General features: G+C 34.2%; 1 protein-coding gene and 1 pseudogene across 1 annotated transcript in view; both read left to right on the plus strand.

The window, feature by feature from the left end:
* HDAC2 (histone deacetylase 2) overlaps positions 1-23,639 on the plus strand; it is a 31,764-nt gene that overhangs the window by 5,776 nt on the left and 2,349 nt on the right. Inside the window, exons 2-12 of the mRNA XM_070449934.1 lie at positions 5,547-5,659; positions 6,777-6,894; positions 8,945-9,019; positions 9,510-9,648; positions 11,832-11,973; positions 15,409-15,501; positions 15,582-15,690; positions 20,178-20,318; positions 20,544-20,652; positions 21,285-21,415; positions 22,125-22,280. Coding sequence (XP_070306035.1) covers positions 5,547-5,659; positions 6,777-6,894; positions 8,945-9,019; positions 9,510-9,648; positions 11,832-11,973; positions 15,409-15,501; positions 15,582-15,690; positions 20,178-20,318; positions 20,544-20,652; positions 21,285-21,415; positions 22,125-22,280 — 1,326 coding nt within the window. The remainder of the gene's footprint in view (positions 1-5,546; positions 5,660-6,776; positions 6,895-8,944; positions 9,020-9,509; positions 9,649-11,831; positions 11,974-15,408; positions 15,502-15,581; positions 15,691-20,177; positions 20,319-20,543; positions 20,653-21,284; positions 21,416-22,124; positions 22,281-23,639) is intronic.
* On the plus strand, positions 15,794-19,546 carry LOC110137750 (large ribosomal subunit protein eL21-like; annotated as a pseudogene).

Below are 23,639 nucleotides of genomic sequence, written 5' to 3' on the forward strand. Positions count from 1 at the left end.
ACTGTTTACAGTCGTCAAGACATGGAAGCAGCCTAACTGTCCATCAACAAAGGAGTGGTTAAAGAAGATGCGCGCGCGCATGCACACACACAGTAATAATGGAATATTACTCAATCATAAAAAGAATGAAATGCCATTTGCAGCAACATGGATGGACTTAGAGATAATCAAACTAAGTGAAAAGTAAGTCAGAGAAAGACAAATATGATACCGTTTGTATGTGGAACCTAAAAAGATAATATAAATGAATTTATGTACAAAACAGATCCAGACTTAGAAAACAAATTTATGGCTATCAGCAGGGAAAGGTGGGAGGGAGAGATAAATTAGGAGTTTGTGGTTAACATATACAAACTATTGTATATAAAATAGATAATCTGTGTAGTACTATATGGCACAGGGAACTCTGCTCAAAATCTTGTAGTAACCTATATGGAAAAAGAGTGTGAAAAAGAATAGATATATGTGTAAGTATACTTGAATCACTTTTCCGTACACTTGAAACTAACACAACATTGTAAATCAACTATACTCCAATATAAAAAAATATTTTTAATTAAAAATGTTTTTAAGAAGGAAAAGTAGGACTGTGTTAGATAGTAAGTGAGGGGACCTTGGTAGGGTAAATTTAGACAAGGGAAGCCCCTGAAGACATAGAATGGGCCAGCCTCCTTAAAAGAGTTTTCTTTCATAAGACACTGCAGACTTCAAAGGCTGCATAGCTAGAAAAGACCTGATGCAGTTAACAGAGAGGAAGCTAAGGGGAAGACATGAGGGAACTATAGGGTTAGGCCAGGTAGTAAAGGACCAGACCACCCAAGACTTTGTGGTTAGAGATTTGGACTTTATTCAGGAAGCAGAAAGCCACTGAAGTTTTCTTAAGTGTCTGGAAAGTGGAGAAAGGATAGGAAAGAGTGATAGAATGTAAGACTGAAAGTAAGAATTGAGTATATATTGGTCCACATACAAGGTAATGAATGCAACTGATAGACATGGACATTTTTAAGAGAGATTTTAGGAGTAAAACTGATAGAATCTGTTGATTGGGTTGGAAATGGAGTTGGGACTTGGTGATCACTAAATAAAAGATGACTCCTGAATTTCTGAATTTTGAGCAGTTAGGTGCCTTGTTCCTGAGAGAAGAGGATTTGGAGCAGCACTGGTGATTCACTTACTTACTCAAGCTCCCGCCTGGCACACAGTAGGCTGGTGATGTGTTGGATGAATGAGTGGACTTAAGAGACTAGATAAATCAAGGCTGGTGTAAGAGTGGCTGTGGGGTGCTATGAAATCCAGGAAAGTGGTACCATGGAAACCAGGACTGAGTATTTCAAGAAGTAGCCCGTGTGTTAAAGTCACCAGTGGCCTATCTAGTCTGTGGAAGACAAAAATAATACAGTGGCTCTCTGTTTTTTCTTGAATCATGTTTTAGTCAACTTTTCTTTAGGCATAAAGGTTAATTTCATAGTCTTGAAATCCAGAATTATCCAAAAAGTGGAAAAAAAATTTTACAACTCATTTGAAATCAAAAGCCTAACTTGAATTAATATTTGCCATCTTTTTTATCATCCACTTATTTTGAATATTTACACATTTGCTGCAGAAATATTAATGTTTGCTTACAGAATATGGCCCAGACTTAAGGTTGTCACATAACATATGGCAGATACATCATATTACATTTATAAAATCAAATATATCTAGTCTGGAGAACTTTAAAGAAACGAGATTGTAGACCTTAGGAGAAGTGAAGTGAAGTCGCTCAGTTGTGTCTGACTCTTTGTGACCCCATGGAACTGTAGCCGACCAGGCTCCTCGGTCCATGGGATTTTCAGGCATGAATGCTGGAGTGGGTTGCCGTTTCCTTCTCCAGGGGATCGAACCCAGGTCTCCTGCATTGTAGGCAGACGCTTTACCGTCTGAGCTACCAGGGAAGCCCTATTCTGGGAGCTTCTTGAAAAGTGAGCAGTTTTGAAAATTTTGCAGGTAATATCTAAATCTTTTTCGTAATTACTTCACATTGACAAAGTTTGTTGTATTCAAGGAACCACTTCAAGCTAATTTTTCTGAATACTTATTTCACTGGTAAAGCATTTTTTAGTATTTTGATGAAAATCAGGGTAACATTTTAAATGCCCAAATTACATTTCGTCCTTGCTCAGTTGTGTCTGACTCTTTGTGACTGCATGGTCTGTAACCTGCCAGGCTCCTCTTTCCATGGAATTTTTCAGACAAAAATACTCGGATCGGTTGCCATTTCCTAGTCTAGGAGCTCGTCCCAACTCAGGGATTGAATACTGCACCACCTGGGAAGCCCCCAAATTATGTTACTGACCATTTAAATGAGGTGAATGAAATCCATAGGTTTTTGCAACTAAGGAAAGCTATTTTATCTTTATGAAAAAGTGGATGTCTGCAAAGCAGCCATGTAGAGAATTTTGTGATAGGGGATTAATCAATTCTTCTCATACCCCCTTACATTTTGGAAGAATTCATAAACCAAACAGCAATTGTCTGTAGCTTGGCTGCCTTTGTGGACGTGTGTCATTTACGTAGGATGCATATTCTTGGTAGAACTGGGCCCCCAAAGTATAGCCAAGAAACTTGTTGAAAGCTGTGTATATTCATATAAAATTTGAGGACCCTGTTGGTAGGTAGTTTTTTTAATGTTCATTTTCTTTAAATGTTTGTATTCCATTTTATGTCCTTTTCTTGTCAGCCTTCCCCCTACCATTTCTTTCCAGTAACTGTAAGTGCCATTACTTTTCTCAGTAGCTACCACTTAAGAACATTGGCAGAGTTGCTCTGCCCGAGTTTGAATCTAGCTCTTCTACTTGCTAGCTATGTGACTTTCACAATATCACCTCTCTCCATCTTCACTTTAATAAAATAGGAACAGTAGTAATATTAATAATACCTACATCATAAGGTTGCTGAAAAGATTAACAGATAATACACGTGAAGTGCTTAGAACAGTGCCTTCTCAGATGCTCTGAATAAATGCTAATTGCTGCTAACATCTTTTTTTCAAGCACTCTTGCTGAGAAATTGCAGCTATACTTTCCTTTGGTAGATTATTGTTGTCTTTCTCATTGTTAGTTCAGTTTAGTCCAGTCGCTCAGTCGTGTCCGACTCTGCGACCCCATGGACTGCAGCATGTCAGGCCTCCCTGTTCATCACCAACTCCCAGAGTTTACTCAGACTCATGTCCGTTGAGTCGGTGATGCCATCTAGCCATCTCATCCTTGTCGTTCCCTTCTCCCGCCTTCAATCTTTTCCAGCATCAGGGTCTTTTCAAATAAGTCAGTTCTTCACATCAGGTGGCCCAAGTATTGGAGTTTCAGCTTCAACATCAGTCCTTCCAATGAATATTCGGGACTGATTTTCTATCGGATGGACTGGTTAGATCTCCTTGCAGTCCAAGGGACTCTCAAGAGTCTTTTCCAACACCACAGTTCAAAAGCATCAATTCTTTGGCACTCAGCTTTCTTTATAGTCCAGCTCTCACATCCATACATGACTATTAGAAAAACCATAGCTTTGACGTGACAGACCTTTGTTGGCAAAGTAATCTCTCTGCTTTTTAATATGCTGTCTAGATTGGTCATAACTTTTCTTCCAAGGAGCAAGTATCTTTTAATTAGCAGATTAGTTGATAGCTTTTTATTGAATTCTCAGTATGTACATAACTAGAGTATTTGATATTAAGATTTAGAGACATTTCATCTTGATAATTTTTACACAGAGAAGATGGAAGTTATGTGAAGACTGTGTGTGCTCAGTTGCTCGATTGTGTCCAGCTCTTTGTGATCCCATGGACTGTAACCCACCAGGCTCCTCTGTCCGTGGGATTTTTCAGGCAAGAATACTGGAATGGGTTGCCATTTCCTACTTCAGGGGATCTTCCTGACCCAGGGATCGAACCTGCATCCCTTGCGTCTCCTGCATTGACAGGTGGATTCTTTACCACTGTACCGCCTGGGAAGCTAAAGAATCTTTATTCTTATTCTTGTTATCTCCTTTGGTAGGGATGATAACTTAGAAATAACCTTCCTTGCATTAACTTAGGCCCATGATACTTTGTAAATCTAGTGGGCTTTCCATATCTAAGAATTTATTGAGACCAGGCTGCTTTCAAGGAACTTGATGTGTATTGTCATGATGGAAAGCAGAGCTTTACAGCTAGGAAATTAGTTTCCGGTACTCTCATAGCCTCTGAACTGTGATAAATGCAGAACCGTGTCCCCATAGCTCTGCTTTGCTCCTTGTCTGTATTATCTTAGCTTTATTGTTGGCACAAATTAAGAAAGGTTGACCATGCGTATATATGAGTTGCTTTCAGAGGAAAGCTTGTTTTGAAGATGAAGAGGTAAGTAAAGACGCAGCACCAACAAAATCAGTTAGTGGTGGTATTAGAAACAAGTCTGTTATAATGTTATAAAAGTGAGTGTTCATCCTGGACTACTGTTTAAAAATATGTTAGAGAGAAGCAGAAGTTTTTGAATTCCAGTTTTCATTAAACAAAACAAAAAAAGTGTGTATTTAGGCAGGATTTTGAAAGATATTTTTGATCTAGAAGGGGAGTAAAGATCATTCTTTTATCTCTAGTTTTTTATCTCTAGTTTTTATTATATGAACCCATATTTAAGATGAATTCAAACCATTGCAGTCAGATTGGCTCAAATTTTAGACTTGGTTATTTTATTTAAAAGCTAGAATTAGTACCGAAAGTAATGTCTAATAAACATGGTTGTAAAAACTGCCCATTGCATTAGAATACTCGTGTATATTTAAGTGGCATCCTTAACACTTTTTATTATAGAAACACTGGCTCTTTACCTACCTAAAAGTATTAATTTTATTGGAATTTGGTATGCAAAAATCTGGGATTTATTTAAAGTAAACCTTATGTGTAAATCGTTAAGACCTGGAATGAATCATGAACAATGAGGCAAAATACCCTCATTAGCCTGAAAAATGTAGTAAGTATGTCATAACAAAACTTCATTTAGGATCCCAGGTTCAGTTACCAAAATTCCTTATTGACCAATATGGATGTATAAAACATTCCAGCCACGGTAATACCAACTATACAGGATTTGAGGATGCCAGTGAATTATCTAAGAAGCAATATTTGCTATAAAATTTTTAAGTCATGCTTGTGTAACTCCTTATGTACCTTACACATCTGAATTTGCCATTGAATACTAAAAGCAGGTGTCACTTTAAGGAACAGTAACTCCTTTTTGTAACTTGAGTTAAGAGTATTTTATTTATGCTAATCCCAAACTTCTAGTAAACTAAAAATCAGAAAAGCTTGCTTGCCTTAGTATTTGAACAAACATAACGTGTCGAATGAGTCCTCAGTGTGTAGAAGCATGCATAGTATCTTGGTTTTCTAATAATTTGAGAGTTACAAAATTTAATATCATTACTTAATATTTTAAATAAAGCTTATCTTATTTAGATGACATCTGACAATGAACAATAAATAGTTCCTGAAGATTCTCTTGTCTGTATTGTTCATTTTGTCTTTCCTTTTTTAGGTGATATTGGAAATTATTATTACGGACAGGGTCATCCCATGAAACCTCATAGGATCCGCATGACCCATAACTTGCTGCTAAATTATGGCTTATATAGAAAAATGGAAATATATGTGAGTATACCTTTTGGTAAATATTCAGTTTTCTTTGTTTTTTACCATTGCTTTGAAACTTTGTTTTCAAATTTGGAGGGCATTTAGCAGATGAAAAGGACTGGAGTAAACAGAAAGTCCTCTTTTGTTTCAGTTTTCGGAGAGAACTTGAGAGTGTGGGAGCTGTGGCCTCCTTTTTCCCTTCCTTCAACCATTAAAAAAAAACAATCTCCCTCCCCCAGGTTATCCCATAACTAGAGACCAACTCAATTTAGCATAATAGATATTTTTGTTAAAATAATTATTGACCTGTCTATGCTGCTGAAGAGTTGATCTGGGACTATTACAAAAGAATTAGGTAGAAAATTAATCATACAAATATTTGTTGTCATAAGAAACACTATATTAGTAAACATGCAAAGTGTCTGTTGTGCAGAAAAGTTAAGAATGTAGATAAACAGATATAAGATGCAATAGTTCCTGTCTGTTGGGGGAGAATAGGACAGCTTGGAGCAGTGAACAGTGTTGGGCAATATATGTAAGCTTCTTTCTTTGAGATTATAGACATTTAGAGAAGAGGAGTTGAATAGGACTTGCATTTAGGAAGCCTTGTGGAAAAAGGGTGTCATAAATGAAGTGAACTTCCTAGGAACAAGGATGATTAGGATAGTCAAAGAAAAAGGGAGAGAAATCATGAACTAATAGAAAATGAGTCTCATTTTACCTGGATGAGTCTCAACCTTCCTGAAAATTAATGGTCAGTGATGAAATTACTGGCTATAGAGCAGAAGGTTTATGGTAGAAAATGTTAGAAAGTAGAGTTTATGCACATGTGTTTGTCTTTAGAAGGATTGACCCATTTCCACGACTGAAGTGACTAAAAGAAAAGGAATGATTAATTCATAGTTGGTGTTAGACCTGTGTAATCCTTTTTAAAGGAATATTGTTTTTGAAATTGATTACTGCTTTCTAAAACACACATGTATAAATTTGGATTTGCTTTAAAATTTATCTGTTTTATTCTGGCAGACCTAGTTCTTTTGAGAGTAGTGGTAGGGGACATTGTATACTTCGTGTTTGGTAACCCTGATCTAACCAGTTGTAATTCCACAATTCTGACATTTATTTTTCTTCACAGAGGCCCCATAAAGCCACTGCTGAAGAAATGACAAAATACCACAGTGATGAGTACATCAAATTTCTACGTTCAATAAGACCAGATAACATGTCTGAGTATAGTAAGCAGATGCAGAGATGTACGTTTCTATGTTAAAAGTATATATTAGTAGTGATAAGTATAAATAAGTACTTTAAGAACTTGTAATTAGAATTATCTAAATCTAGATATTTTCCTGATCTAATTATTTTAATTATTTATTGATTTTAAAAAGTCCACATGACAATACTAAAGCTGCTTTAAAAAAAGACAAAACAGCCTACCTGAAACTTATTGGTCTGCCAAACTGCCAAAGAGCTATTTGGATGTTCTTTGCTCTTTGTTTTGGTTCCGTGTTAACTTTGAGATAGTGGATGTTGGTAGGGAAACCTCACTTCCCTGCTTCTAAAAACATGACTGTACTTTGGCCTTAGTCTGGTGTGTGTATTTCTTGCCTTCTATTTGTGTGCTTTAATCCAGACTATTCCAGAAAGTTCCAAAAAGCAAAACTTGAATTTGCCTCTTGTAGGCAGCTGTTTACAGTGCATTTACAACTATCTGCTGGTGCTAAGTCACTTCAGTCTTGTCCGACTCTGTGCAACCTCATAGACGGCAGCCCACCAGGCTCCCCCATCCCTGGGATTCTCCAGGCAAGAGTAGTGGAGTGGGTTGCCATTGCCTTCTCCGTTACAACAGTCTACTTTCAACTTAATACACTTAATTCAACTTAATACAGCTATCATTGTATTAAGTATTGTGAGTAATCAGAGATGATTTAAATATATGGGAAGATGTTCCATTGGTTGTACGAAAATACTGTATAAGGAATTTGAGCATCCCCAGAGTTTGGTGTCATCAGGGTCCTAAAAACAATACCTTGTTGATACCAAGGAGCAATTGTATGTATATCTGTATTTCCTTTTGTTGTATCAATGAAGCTTTTGATTCTCTTCTACACAGTGTTCTCTTTTGTAGATATTTTATTATTAGAGATTGAATGCAAGAAGATAGAGTGCAAGATGTCTTTCTAAAATGACTAGAACAATGTCTTTTAAAGCTTGATACTGGCGTTTATTCTGATGTTTTTATTGATGGACTTCAGTAATGATTTTGTTAAAAAAAAAAACAGTATTGTTTGTTCAGTAATACTAAATTAAGTGTAGTTGCTAGACATCTTATAAATTCATAGAATTTGATGTACGTTTTGATTATCTCATTTGATTCAATAAAATGTTGTATTACAAATGTTAATAGATATTATTTGCCCCTGTTTTTTCAGTGGGGATTTAGGCTTAGATTAAGTCATAGTTAGCCCTAAGGTAAAATGAATTAAAAGGATTGGTTTAAAATTTACATAATACTAAATTGTGTTAAGATAATGGTCATATCTGAATAGCAGGAAGCTAAAATGTATACATTAAAATAAATTAAGGATGTGCAAAGCTATACAAAGTAATGACCCTTTTTCTTGAAGAGGATATAAATTGAGGGATGAGGAGAACTGAGAATGGGTACGATCTATGTCCATTTCATCCTCTCAGTACTAAGAAGCTAAATATGTTGTGATGTGCTGTATATCTATATGTATGTGTTGTCTCCTTGTGCATTAAGTATCTCATCTGTATCTTGGCTGTCATGAGTTTAGTTAATTCTTAACATCTTTCAAGATTAACACTAACCATGAACGTGGGCAACCAGCTGTTATATTTTTTTGGTAATCAGTACATTTCTAAAGTTATGGATGTTCTATGTACTTACAGGAGTTTTAAAGAATGTAAATCATAAAGCAATTGAAGTTAAATTTAAACTTTTTAGAATTTTGATTAATTTACTGTTGTATATTTAAGGAGAAATGCCTAGGAAATTTAACCTCATATTTTAATTAAATAGCACCAAATACCTCTTCTATTTTGATAGCTATTTGTTTAAAAAGCAGATATTTTCCACAAATAATCATGTTAAGAATTGGTGGTGGTATTTCAGATATAACACTTTAACTGCCTTGGATAAAATTGCAAACTTTACCACTATGATATGTATGTCTTATGATTGCATCAAACGAACATTATTTTTAGGATATAGTTTTTGTAAGAAAAGGCTTTCATTAATTCACAGAATGGATTGAAATTAATGAAATCCATCTTCCACAGTTAATGTTGGAGAGGACTGTCCAGTGTTTGATGGACTTTTTGAGTTTTGTCAGCTTTCAACTGGTGGCTCAGTTGGTAAGTATCTTGATTGCGTCAAATTTAAAAGTTGATTTAAACTTGTGTGTATTTTTTGAGATATTTGTTTGAAACAAGCTTTAATAGTGGCTGATTTTAATAACAAAAGTAGTATGTTTATAGCTGTTTAGTTACTGTTGTTTTCAGTGGCGCCCCCCCCCACCCAGTTTTGTGATCATAATGTCGTAAACTTTTTTTATTTGCAGCTTTTTACTTCAGTTGCATTTTCACTTAGAGGCTTCTTTTTCCTCCTTTTCTTCTAGCTACTATTGTCACTACCGCTTTCCAACTATGTGCTCTTATTTAACCAGATCACAGCTACAGGAAAATAGTTATCTGAAGAGAAACTGTTAGTGCCCTTGACAGTGATCGTTTTATGATTTTATACTCTTTTGCTTATGCGTGACATCCTCTTTCCTCTAGGGCTTTTGTCTAGTTACACTAACTTTTAATTTTGAACATTTAAAAGTTTCTCCTATCTATTTGTTAGCTGGTGCTGTGAAGTTAAACCGACAACAAACTGATATGGCTGTTAACTGGGCTGGAGGATTACATCATGCTAAGAAATCAGAAGCATCAGGATTCTGTTACGTTAATGATATTGTGCTTGCCATCCTTGAATTACTAAAGTAAGTTCATTGTGTTTGACATTTTTCCTGTAAAAAGTGTTTTAATTCATAATAAAAACCTGTGCCTTTTTAAAAACGTGAACAATGGGTTGAAAATAGTTAATAAATCATGTACAGATTCATTCCAAACCATTGTAAAAATGTAGGAAATTTGGCTAGTACTTGGATTATTAAGAATGAGAAGTGCATATAAATGTCTGAGAGTTTATTAAGTACCTTTTTAAAAGTATTAGAAGTAGCTTGACAGTTTAGATCAGAGATGTAGTTTTAAAAACTATTGGAAAAAATGACGTGACCCTAGAAGTTTGTGTTTTAACATTTTGTAAGTTTTAACTTTTCAAGAAAAAAATTTGAAACCTGTGTTGAAATTTGTTTACCTATTGGATGTGGCCAGTTTACTGCCTCGCTCCCTCATAGAGTGGGGTTTTGTTCTGTATTAATGGATATAATTATCTCTAAATTGCTAAAGGAATCAGTTTTAAAGTTTTTCTTGACTGCCAGTTGGAGAGAAAGATCTATAGAGGTATTTGTGATTTTGGAGATTTACAAAGTTAGATTTTTTTTTTTAAACTTTCATTAGATAACACATCTTAGCCAATTCTACTTCAGATTGTAACAAATTGGTATTTTTCTCAAATTGAAAATGTTCTTGCCTGAAGTTATTCCATGCATACTATTTATAAAGGCTGATTTTTCAATCACTTAAAATTTGGTATTGACTCAATAAATACCTGAGCTATGTTACTTGACTAATAGAGAGCCAAGGAAAACCACTTGAAATCATTTGCCTTGTTTTAACTCACTGTTGGTGTTGGTTCCTGTGTCTTCATCTCAGAGCAGTAGTTCTTGCCCACATGCTGGTAGTCTTAACAAGCTTAGTTTAGTTTCTCTGGACACATTTCTTCAACTGGTACAAACTGATTTAATTAACAGCAAACAGCTTTTGAGCCATTCAGACACTTTGTTCACACTATGTGAAAGTGAAATGAAAGTCACTCAGTCATGTCCAACTCTCTTTGCAACCCCGTGGACTACAGTCCATGGAATTCTCCAGGCCAGAATACCAGAGTGGGTAGCTGTTTCCGTCTCCAGGGGATCTTCCCAACCCAGGGATTGAACCCAGGTCCCCCATATTGCAGGCGGATTCTTTACAAACTGGGCTATGAGGGAAGCCCATTCACGCTATTTTTATTTTATTATTTAAAGAAAGTCTATGATGAGACGTTATTTTCTAAGTTTCTGGATGTTACTTTCCTTTGAGTTGAGGATATTCTTGTGAAAGCTTAGTTTTGTTTAGTCAGCCTGTATGTATTACATTCTTTTAACATGGCTGTGGTAGTACTGTAAAGTGAATAATAGTACTGTGCCATCTAATTCCATAAAAATCATCACTTCCTTGTGCCTTAAAAGGATGATATAAGGCATTCACTTTCTTTATTTCTTGTTTTGACATGAGTCATCACTAACATAAGATGTCCAGTATGATAATACCTGTGACTCTTAAAAGGCATTCGGATTCTGCTGTGATTGGTCATTCGCCAAGCAGCACTGTCAAGTAATGGGAAGCTTGTAGTTTCTGTCACAGACATTCAGTTGAAATGAGAAAGAAGCCATAGACAATAGTGAACAAACAAGCATGGCCATGTTTCATTACCGCTTTACTTATAGACATTGAAATTTAAATTTCATATAATTGTCACATATCATGAAATTAATGTTTTGATTATATTTTTCAGTCTTTTAAAAATGTAAAAAAAAAATATGTTCTCAAAGACTGTACAGAAGCCATTGTCCACATTTGAACTGTGTCAAACCCTATTTTATAATACTAAAGATTTACTAGAGAGATGCAAGATGCTTTACAGTAGCAATTGTAACTAAGGTGCAATCTTCAATTATAAATATTTAGAAACATACACTATGTTTTCAAAGCAGAATAAGAGAGATTTCAGAAAGTAAATACATTTTCTTACCTAGATGTAAAGGGTATAAAGAGATTTATAAGCTCTGAGGTTCAAACTCTGACTTGAGGATGGTCTTTTTGAATGGTCTCTTAGGCTGGAAGTAAAGAAAACAGAGGATTAAACATTCTGGAATGCGGGAGCTCAAAAATAGGTTTCTTGAATCCATGGTAGTTCTTCCTGTCTTAAGACCTTTTTGAAAACTTAAGCCTTTGTTTTCAGGTATCATCAGAGAGTGTTATATATTGATATTGATATCCATCATGGTGATGGTGTTGAGGAGGCTTTTTATACAACAGATCGTGTAATGACTGTATCGTTCCATAAATATGGGGAATACTTTCCTGGAACAGGAGACTTACGGGTAAGATTGAATTCTGTCTGAATAAATGTTATGAGATAAACCTAGAGGAGGTTAGTAATCTTACACCTGAACTCATATTTCTCTGGATCATTAATTTGAAGCTTATATGAAGGCTTAAGTCATTTTTATGTGCTTAACGTTCTTGTAATTCACTTTTTTGCTGATTATAAGCAAAAATTCAATAACTTGAAGGGCTTTCTTTTGCTGAGCTTTTTCTTTGGTTGAATAAATACTTTTGAACATCCACAAAGCATGAAGCAGTTTTCTTGATGTTAAGTTTGAATCTTCAAAACCTACTTGATTGTAGCCTATATTGCTATTGAATATAAAGCTTGGTGGGATAAAATAATTGATGAGTCTTTTTAAGGTTTTTGTATTGCCCTCCTTTTGTGATTGGTCTTTAATTACTCAGACTTTAATCTCTGTTTTTCTTTAGGCTTCCCTGTCTCCTCCCTCATCTCTATCCCCCAACTCCCTTGCAATTTAGGGAGAAAAAGAATATCATAGCTTATCCTGCCTGCCTGTTTATATTAAGCACATTTATTTCTATATATTTCTGTTATCTTTTATTTAGTGCTTTGAAGTCCCCCCCCCCACCTTTTTTTTTCTTTTTGCTTCACTAGAGGTTTTGTTTTTTGAACCAAACTGCAAGCACGTTGAAGTTTATTCAAAAATTTATACAGCTGCTTTTAATTTAGCTGTATTATATGGGAGATTTCTTTTAGCATGGCATTCAACATTAGTCCTAAACTATTATGTTAAGGTAAGTTTTAAGTCTGTGGTATGTTGTTATGTTAGAGTTTAACAACCAAAAGTTTAGAGTGGGCTTAAAGTAGTCTTCAAATATATGATTTAATTATTTGATCATAAGGTTGTGTTCTTTCAGCAAGAGTTCAGATGGTGAAACTTTTCTTTACCTATAAGTGGGTAGGAGGGTCATTTGTTTCATTTATTTCAGTTTAAATTATGTGGTTTTTTAAAATAATTCATATTTTCAGTTCTTTCTTGCCATGTTAGCTCCTTCAATGCCTTTCCCCACTTGGTCTTACCTTATAGACCAGTGATTCCCAATGATCCTTAAACTAGCAGAGTCAGTTATACCTGAGAACTTAATAGCACATATTCTCAGACTCCAGAAACTGAATGATTCTATGCTGCACACTAAAATTCAAGAACCACCGCTCTAAACCAGTAGAATTTGTCTATAACCATTGCTTTCTGATGTTAAGCAAAAACTTTCCCAGCTTTAAGCTTAAAGAAATAAGTGTCTTGCAGCATAATTTTAATTAATCTCAGAAATGGCAGTGGAAGCCTCTGTTTAATTTCTGACAGTGTACTTAGAATTGTTTGAAGTTGTTGGAAGATACTGGAAAAATGTGTGTTTTAGAGATTGAAAATGACTTTCAACATCTCTTTCCCTCTCAAGATTTTATACTCCTATGAAATGTCACATTTCTTTTCCCTTTAGATATTAAAAGATATCCCCAAGTTTCAAAAACTAAAATCAGTTTCCTACATTGTATGTGTTGTTGTATTTGGACTTTAATGAAGCTCAAGTATTAAACATTACCTTTTCTACCTGAGAATTCATTCTAAATCAGAAAAAAAGTCTACTGTGAGCTTAGATCATTGTTAAAACTATGCTTGCATTATTATTAGATCAGTAGTCTAGATGGAAGAAAAAAAAACAAGGGTGTGATAAAGTAGCAGTTATGGAGGGTATAAAACTTGGTCAAGTAAGGGCCGCAGTTGTGTACTGTGAGTGAGAAGTGCTTTTAATTCGCCTTTAACTCGAGTGAGAAGTGCTCATCACCTTGCTATATTCTGAAATCTTAGTGTCAGTGTATATTCCAGCTGTGTTTTTTTTACTGTAGAAGTCTCAGAATTTACAGCATTTTAGTTTGTACATATGTGTTTAGTTTGTATTTAGTTATATAAAAATTGAGATTCTCTTTAAGAATAATTGTGGGAGTGGGTGTGTAATTTCATGCTTTTTCATTGGAAGTTGGATCATAATAACTAATATTGAAGGGTAAACTGTGCTCTTTAAAAAATGGATTCAAGCTGAGATTCTTCCATGAGAAAAAAGGGAATAGCATGTATTTGTATTAGTAATCCTAAAAGTTCATATATATTGAGACATACAATTGACCCTTGAAAAACAAGGGGATCAGGGATGCTGACTCTCCTGCAACTGAAAATCTGCATATGACTGACTCCCCAAAGCATTAATACTAATAGCCTTCATGATAACATAAATGGCCAATTAGCATATTTTGTATATGTATATCTACATATATTTTATGCATTCATGACATACCTTTTTCTTTATTTTCAAAAATATTTCTATACTGCAGTTTATGTACAAGTTTTTCATGCTGTTTCAAATCTCCAGAAAAATTTTCTAATACATTTATTGGAAAAAATGTCTGCATAAAAGTGGACCCACCATTCAAACCCTTGTTGTGTAAAACAGGTCAGTTGTAATTTAAAACACATGGGAAATGTCTCTACCATCTCTTCTAAAAATAAACACTTGACTCTTGAGCAGCACAGGTTTTGAACTTCTGTGGGACTTTTTTCACTAAGTAAGTACTTCAGTGCTACACAACTCGCAGTTAATTGAATCCACAGAGGCAGAATTGTGAATATGGAGGACAGACTGTAATGTTAAACTCAGGTTTTCAACTATGCTGATGTTTATACCCCAGTGTTGTTCAAAGATCAGCTGTTTATAGTGTGTGTGTGTACATGTGTACACATATACATAAACATAGATTTACATGTGCATAAATTATAGTTAATAAAATAAGTATATATGTTTTGTGTATGTGTGACTGGAACTCAGTTTTTCTCCTTTGCTTCTTTTGGGAAGTATTAATGCCTTGAGTGATACTTTTTTAACAAATAGAAACAAAATTTATTTCAAGCCCAGTTAAATAAGACAGATTTCAGTATTTTAGTCTGTAGCTGTTAAAACTTCAAGAAAGTCTTCAACTCGTGCCAGATTGTGAGCCCCAAGAAGGGTTTGGCGTTAGAGACAATGCAGGACAACCCTGTCCTGTAGGGTTCTTGGCTTTGAGTTTGTATTTCCTACAGTTTGGTAAATTTGTCTTGTATATTTTGTTTATGACAAATTTCTTGAGTTAATGTAATATTTAATTTCAAACTGCCCTTAACTATGTTAAATTTCTTTCCTCCCCAAAATAATCATTACAGATTAACTGGAATTGGTTCTTTTCAGCTTTATAGATATCCATAAATGTTGAAATATGTACTTATTCTGTATTATTTCCTCTCTCAGCCTATAAGATGAATTCAGAATTGGGTTTGTTACCTACTCTTTTCTTTTTTTAAAAATATTTTAATAATTAAACATGTCAAACTTTTTATTATGATACATTCTCTAAGATCTACTTACACTATGTATTTTAGGATATTGGTGCAGGAAAAGGCAAATACTATGCTGTCAATTTTCCAATGAGAGATGGTATAGATGATGAATCATATGGCCAGATATTTAAGCCTGTAAGTATTATTATTTTTAAAAATGAAAAGGAATTCTAAAATTTTTTTAGCGATATTAACATTTGTTACCTTGCACATAGATTATTTCAAAAGTGATGGAGATGTATCAGCCTAGTGCTGTGGTGCTGCAGTGCGGTGCAGACTCGCTGTCTGGCGATAGACTCGGTTGCTTCAATCTGACAGTTAAAGGTAAGCAATTTGAAGGGTGATACTCCAGAAAAAAAAATTTTAATCTTCCTAAGAACTTCCCATAAAAATTGTCATTTTTTTACCTGATATTTAACACGGAACCATGTGTGTTTTATATTTTTTGTGGGTTTTTGGTATATGTATGTATGTATTTCGAAAATTTATATAATTACACTTAATCTAGTTTCATAAATTAGGTCTTTTATTTTGTCAAATTTATATATACATTTTTACGTGATCAGTTTTATAAGACTTGTTGCTGTCCCAACCAAGGCAGTGATTTTTTTCTTTTTTTTAAACTTGTATTTGTTTATTTATTTATTCTGGTTTTATTAAGATATAGTTGACATGCAGCTGTGTGTAAGCTTGAGGTGCACATTATAATTTGACTTCAACAGCATGATTTCAGCATCCTGAAATGATTAATTAACACAGAAGGTTTAGTGAACATTCATCATCTCCTGTAGTTAAAACATTAAAGAAATAGATTGAAAATGTATATATTTTTCTGTGTGATGAGAACTCTTAGAATTACTGTCTTTAACAGCTTTCATTTATAACATACAACAGTGTTAATTATCTGCATCATGTTGTACATTTTATCCCTAATACTTATTTATCTTTTAACTAGAAGTTTCTATCTTTTGATTATCTTCATCTAATCCCCTCCCCACCTCTGGTAATCACAAATCTGATCTCTTTTTCTGTCAGTTTGTTTGTTGTTTGTTTTTGAAGTATAATTGACCTGCACCATTATAGTAGTTAGTTTATGGTCCACAGCATTATAATTTGATAATCTGTTCATTTCCAGATGATAACCATGATAAGTCTAGTTGTCATCAATCATCATGCAAAGATATTATTTTGCTATTGACTGTATTCCCAACACTATATATTTCATACCTGTGTCTCATTTATATTGTACCTTTTAATCTCCTTCATCTGTTTCTCTCCCTCTGGCAACTATCTTATTTGTTTTCTATAACTATTTCTGTTTATTTATATTTGTTCATTTGTTTTTAAATTCCACATATTACACTTAGCATAATTTTCTACGTTTTTGGTTGATTCTTTTGGTGCTTACCTTTCTTAAGACAATATGCAAGCTTTTTAAAATTTTTTTGGCCATGCTGTGCAGCTTGTGAGATCATAGTTCCCTAACCAGGGATTGAACTCAGGCCCTCAGCAGTGCAAGCCCAGGAGTTCTAACCACTGGACCAGCAGGGAATTCTGCAAGCTGTGTTCTTATTTTTAACTTAATTTTAACCTTGTATATTCACTTTCCATTGTGAAAGAGAAAGGAGTCACCACTTTGTCCCTAGCACATGCATTTACCCTTCCAGTATCCCACTTTTACAGTTTAAATCTAGACCACAATTTCAGTTAGGGTAGTCATTGTTTATGGCATCATCAAAAACATTAAAGCATGGTTCAGCTTACTCAATTTTCCTTTTGCACAACTTGTTTTTCTGTGCAATTTTGTCATTTCCTTAGTTTTTTCCTTACTCATTAATAAATGAAGGTGGATCAGGTGTTCTATCAGTTTTACCTTCTTAAAGAACAGCCTTCTGACCTGTTGCTGTTTGGGTGAATTTCCTCTGTAGATCTGTTAGAATGTTGAGCTGTTCTTTGCTTTTAAGTGTTAAAATCAACGTGATAGAGGTCCAGACCAAAGTAAAGATCACCATTATGGAATGAGCTGCTAGGGTGTAAGAGTAAATCTGAAAATTTATTTTATAAGTTCTTAAAATTTATGGTATGTAGGTTAATAGTGATTAAATATGGATATTGTACAGGATTTTGGAGTTGTTTTCCTTGTGAACTTTTAGGTAACAAGTTCATGTTCTGCTTGAATTCTCACATAAAAGGTGAAGAATTCTCAGGTAGACCTTTTTCGAGTACTACTGTTGGCTTAAACGGAAATTAATAACTAAATTTAGATTTTAAAGACTATTTTATTTAATGTTAGGATAGCTCCTGTGCCAGGCAGCATCAGAATTATGATATAATTAATCTATTCTGCTTATGTTAGGTTGAATGATTTGAAATTATCTGTTTCCTCAAAAATGGATATGATCTTCTTACAATCTATCTAATATATTCAAAATGTGCATTAATTTGTCAATTTTCTTGCCTTAACTTTTTGAAAGTTCTTAATGCCTTTGCATGTAAAAGTAATAGCTTTCATAACTACAAGGTACAACATTTACTCTTACTATAAATCTACATTATATTTCAACTGACTGATAGAATGTAAGCTGTATAAAGCATACAATGGTATTTGCAATCCCAATGCTTAAACTTGATTCCAAGCTTTTTCCAGTGCCAGCTTCAATTCAGATTTCTCAGGTCTGCTAAAGTCAGTTTACCTCTTGTCCGTCTCCTTTCTATCTTCGTTTATATTATTACCATTGTATGTTCTCCATTCTTCATTTTTATAAGTTTTAGCCTTTAAAAAAATCCCTTTATAATCATTTTTGTCAGGCTTTGAGATGAAAGAAAAGGAAATGTCCTTTTTTAGCCAGCTTTCTTTACTTAGAAGTCTTTAATTGTTTGTTTGTTTCATTTTTAAAAATAACCAAATGGCTTTCCCCTATTATAAGAAGCATGCATTTTTATAATTGCAGTAATAAAAATTGGATTGTGGATCATATAATATGACTGTTGAAGAATACTTCATGAAAATGCCCACAGTATAGTTACATGAAGAAAACATTAAGCTTTTAAAAATTAGAAAGAATTGGAAGGGAGTATTAAAAACCTGTCTTTGGATGATGAGACTTCACTGGTAGTTCAGTGGTAAAGAATGCCTGTCAATGCAGGAGACTCCTGGGTTCGATCCTTAAACTGGGAAGATTCCCTGGAGTAGGAAAGGGCAACCCACTCCAGTATTCTTGCCATGGAAATCCCATGCACAGGGAGCCTGGTGGGCTACAGTCCATGAAATTGCAAAGAGTAGGACATGACTTAGCAACTGAATACAACAGCAGCGTCTTCAGATGATAGAATTTTAGGTAGTTTTTTTCTTTGTACTTATTTTGATTTTTCTAAATATTCAGCATATATCAGTTTCTTCTGTAATTGAGGGATTTTGCTCTTGCTTTAAAGGTTGACTTATGTTCCTGAATGATGATAATATAAGAAATTACTAGTGACTCATAATGATTACTGAATTATGACATCTAAAGGAAATATTTTGTTTTTACGTTAGGTTTACTTTATATTTAAATTTCTATACAAAGAAATTTGTTAAAGTTGTTATTAATAGTAATAATTTTAGATAAGAAAAGTGGCCTTTTTTCGGCCGGAACTGCCGTCTTCCAGTAATTTGCCAAAATGACCATCACAAGGGAAAGAGGAGGGGCACCCGCTACATGTTCTCTAGGCCTTTTAGAAAACATGGAGTTGTTCCTTTGGCCACATACATGCGAATCTACAAGAAGGGTGATATTGTAGATATCAAGGGAATGGGTACTGTTCAAAAAGGAATGCCCCACAAATGTTACCATGGCAAAACTGGGAGAGTCTACAGTGTTACCCAGCATGCTGTTGGCATCATTGTAAACAAACAAGGTCAAGATTCTTAGAGAATTAATGTGCGTATCGAGCATATTAAGCACTCTTTAAGAGCCGAGATAGCTTCCTAAAATGTGTGAAGGAAAATGATCAGAAAAAGAAGGAAGCCAAAGAGAAAGGGACTTGGGTTCAGCTGAAGCGCCAGCCTGCTCCACCCAGGGAAGCACACTTTGTGAGGACCAGTGGAAAGGAACCTGAACTGTTGGAGCCCATTCCCTATGAATTCATGGCCTGAAGGGTGTAAAAATAAAGACCTGGACTGTACAAATGTTTCTCTTAATTGAGTAGAGAGAGGTGTTGTGTCCAAATTCAATGGGTGATGTTTTTTTGAATTTAGTGTTTTTTCTTAAAGATGTAAGATAGTTTGTTGTTCAGTATGCTCCATTTTTTAATAAACTGCCAGATATTATTTTAAAAAAAGGAAAAGTGTCCATAATACCACTATCTAAAATAACCTATAACTAAACCTGTATAGTCTTACATAATTTTTTTGTTCATGTCTGTGGAGGAAAGTGGTAACAAAACATCAGTTTCTATTAGCTTGTACTTAATGTTTCATTGTAACCTCACTTATTTTCCCCCCCAGGTAACCTTATAAGAACATAGTATCTTCATATCACATTCATAAAAATGTGTTATATTTTAATCTTAATATAGTTGTATATTTGACTTTTCCATCAAGGACGCTTGTTAACATAGCCAATTATGTCTCAATGAGTTTTGTATATTGTGTAAAAGGTGTTTGATGAAAGTTTTAGATTAGAAATTTTCTTAAAATTTTTACTTATTTGTTTTTTAAATATTTAGAAAAGCCATTTTGGTTGAGTAAAATTTTGTTATCTTTTTAAATTTTTCTTTTCCAGCTGGTACAGTGTGTAAATATATTGTCACCCAAATCTTCTTTGTCTTAGGTCATGCTAAATGTGTAGAAGTTGTAAAAACTTTCAATTTACCATTACTGATGCTTGGGGGAGGTGGATACACAATCCGCAACGTTGCTCGGTGTTGGACATATGAGACTGCAGTTGCCCTTGACTGTGAGATTCCCAACGGTCAGTGTTCTTATTGTGATGTCTTTATTGGATGAACTGTCTGTAGAAAAAGATGGTTAGGTCATTAGAGTTGATTCCAAAACTATGTAAATAGGAGAGCAGTCACTAAATTCATTTTGTATTCACTTTTAAATATTTTCTCTGGAAATATTTTACAACTTGAGTCTGGATTTTAGGTATGGATTGAGCTTTTAATATGTAACTTTATTTCATTATTTTTAATAGAATTGCCATATAATGATTATTTTGAGTATTTTGGACCGGACTTCAAACTGCATATTAGTCCTTCAAACATGACAAACCAGAACACTCCAGAATATATGGAAAAGATAAAGTAAGACATCATCAACTTGATTTGATTAACATTATTAATGTAACTTTTGAAGCTTTTAGAAGGTCATGTGCAGTAGGTCAGTTTAACTTTATACATAAGGTATTCCCTTTTGTCAAAAGTATTTGAAACCTTAAGACTTGGTTTCTTTAATTTTATAAAATAATGGAAAATGTATAATAGGATTCATAGCTCAAAAATATTTCCATTTTCTGTTAAAATGGATTTTTTTGTTGAAAAGGACACTATAAGTTGTATATTTTCTTGCTTTACATGAAAGTGAAATTTATTTTCATTGAAACATTTGATAGACCTTTCTCTAAGAAATAGAGTTTGGAGAGACATTGTTAGTACACAGGCCTGGGTTTGTGCCCTCTCTTACCACACACTAGCTCCATGACATTTGGCAAGTTAATTTGCCTTTGTGCTTATGTTTCCTCATCCTTGAAATGGGGGATGAAATTTAATATCTACCTTGTAAGTTTTGAGAATTAAACGGGTTAATAATAGGTAAAGTATCAGTACCCAGTAAATGTTACTATTTTAATTCTTAGGTTAAGCTAGATAAAAGATGCAACTTTTAACAACTTGAAAGAAAACATTTTTTTCTAATAACTATGCATGTTGTAATTTAGACAGCGTTTATTTGAAAATTTACGCATGTTGCCTCATGCACCTGGTGTCCAGATGCAAGCTATTCCAGAAGATGCAGTTCATGAAGATAGTGGAGATGAAGATGGAGAAGATCCAGACAAGAGAATTTCTAGTAAGATAGTCCTTTGATGTGTATTCTGTTACATTTTTCTGCTTTATTAAAAGAACACTACAGACTGGAGGTTTTGGTTGCCCAAGAACCTCACCTGTTTTCATGAGTACACTGTTATTACTGTCTTTGTTTTCATCATTTTTTAATCTTATGTAGATTTAATTTCCTTTATCTCAGAGCCTGATTTGAGTGTCAGCAATTTCAGTTTCTACAAATAACCCACTTACGTGTAGAGTGAGTTGAATAACATTAAGCACCTTCTGTTTGATTCTGCAATCTAATTCCACTTAATGTGATTTATAGGCTTTTAGCCTAATAGTATGCTATTATGGTATAGACATTCTAACATAATTGATGTAAATGATATTTCTTATTTTCTCTTCTTCCCCTCTCAGCTCTGAAATAAAAGGTTACTTTTTATTTAAAGATCACTCCTACTTCCTATCACAAAAGCAATATTTTTTTCCTCCAAAGTTGTTTTTTTTTTTTTAATGAGAACCTCTAATGTTCTTCATATTCCTTTGAATTATTTCTTCCTAGATTAAAGCTAAATTTTTAATGTTTAGCAAGCCATGCATTCAGTTATAATCTTAAAATCTGTTATCCTTTTAAATATGACTGGCTAGTTCTATAGAGCAGTGTACTTAACATTTGTAAAACCTATGACTGCCTTTGTCAAAATTTTGTTAAAAATCTTTTAATGTGTCAGTTCGAGCATCAGACAAACGAATAGCTTGTGATGAAGAGTTCTCAGATTCTGAGGATGAAGGAGAAGGTGGTCGTAGAAATGTGGCTGATCATAAGAAAGGAGCAAAAAAAGCTAGAATCGAAGAAGACAAGAAGGAAACGGAGGACAAAAAAGCAGGTCAGATTTATTTTTTGATAGATGTTTTAATTGTAAGTTTTTGAAAGTGAGCAGCAAGGTAATTTTTATAAGATCCTGAAATACTTACACAAGTATCGGAAATAGGTGAGTGTGCTAAATAAATAAATAGGTGACTTTTTTTTCCCCCATGTAAGTAAACTTTTAATTAAAGCTCTCTAAATGTTATTAGTCACATTTGCTTTTATAATACAGGAAACTCTCTTCTTGGCAAAATAGGCTTAAAATATTGAACAGTCCACTGTGATCTAGATTGAGTAAGAACAAAGTGGTTATAGACCCATATGTAGCCCATGAGCAGAGCTGAAATTCTAAGCTAATTTGTAACTGCCTGTAAGTTTATTTGATGAGAATAAAACATAAAAGAAGACTAACATTATATAACCTTAGACCAGTTTCACCATTTTAAAAAGGCTCAGAGTACAGACTTTGTTATTATTTGAAAGAAACATAAAAGCTGTGGAAAGGTGGGAAGGGATTTGAGAGCTGGGTTAGGAGAAGATAATACTTTCTGATGTCTTAACTTTAAAAATGTGTCTTGTCTGTTGAGACAAATGTGTCAATTTGTCTGTTGAGATGATTTAGGGCATTGAATTTGCTTTCAGAATGTGTTTTCTTTTATCTGAGTTTCCAGAGCACTTACACATACCTCAGTCATTTTATTAGCACATTATATTATAGCACCTCATTAGGAACTTTACATATCTCCCTGCTAGGTTGAGCTGCTCTTGGCTAGAGAATGCAGTATCTTAAATACTTGAATTCTTGTACTTGGTGTATTTCCTGCTGGATACCTGCTACCTATATGCAGGTAACGGTGATGAGCACAGGTTTTAGTTGACCTGTTAATTTTGATCCTATAGCATGTGGAAAACAGATTAGAGGTACTGGGCCAACATCCTTTTTCTATCATATTGAAGTTACATGAGTAAGCTGGCCCTCGTGTTCTTTTTTTTACTTACTAGAGAGTTAGGAATCTGTAGCATGTCTGCACATCTAGTTCTGTTTTGTTTGTGGATTGACTCCACTATAGGCTACTGTTCTCTGTCTGTCATTTTATAATTTTAACTTCCCAATGTATTACAATGATGGCTCCAGTCTGCTCTTGTGTACTGATTGACATCCAGAAATTCCAGCTATGATTGAGGTAAGAAGGACTTAACTTAGCTGTAGGATTTTTCTAGTACTTTTCTTTTCTCTGTCAGTTTGTCTTTTCTGGATTTTTTGTTTGTTTGTTTGTCTTCCTTTCTGGCATTTATCCTTGCTTTTTAAATTTGTATCTTTCTATGCTTTTTCTTCCAAATGGGATAATGGGTGCACTGGAGTGCTTATCTTTCATTG

This window comes from Odocoileus virginianus, chromosome 19, assembly GCF_023699985.2.
Source record: "Odocoileus virginianus isolate 20LAN1187 ecotype Illinois chromosome 19, Ovbor_1.2, whole genome shotgun sequence".
In the NCBI taxonomy this organism is placed as follows: Eukaryota; Metazoa; Chordata; class Mammalia; order Artiodactyla; family Cervidae; genus Odocoileus; species Odocoileus virginianus.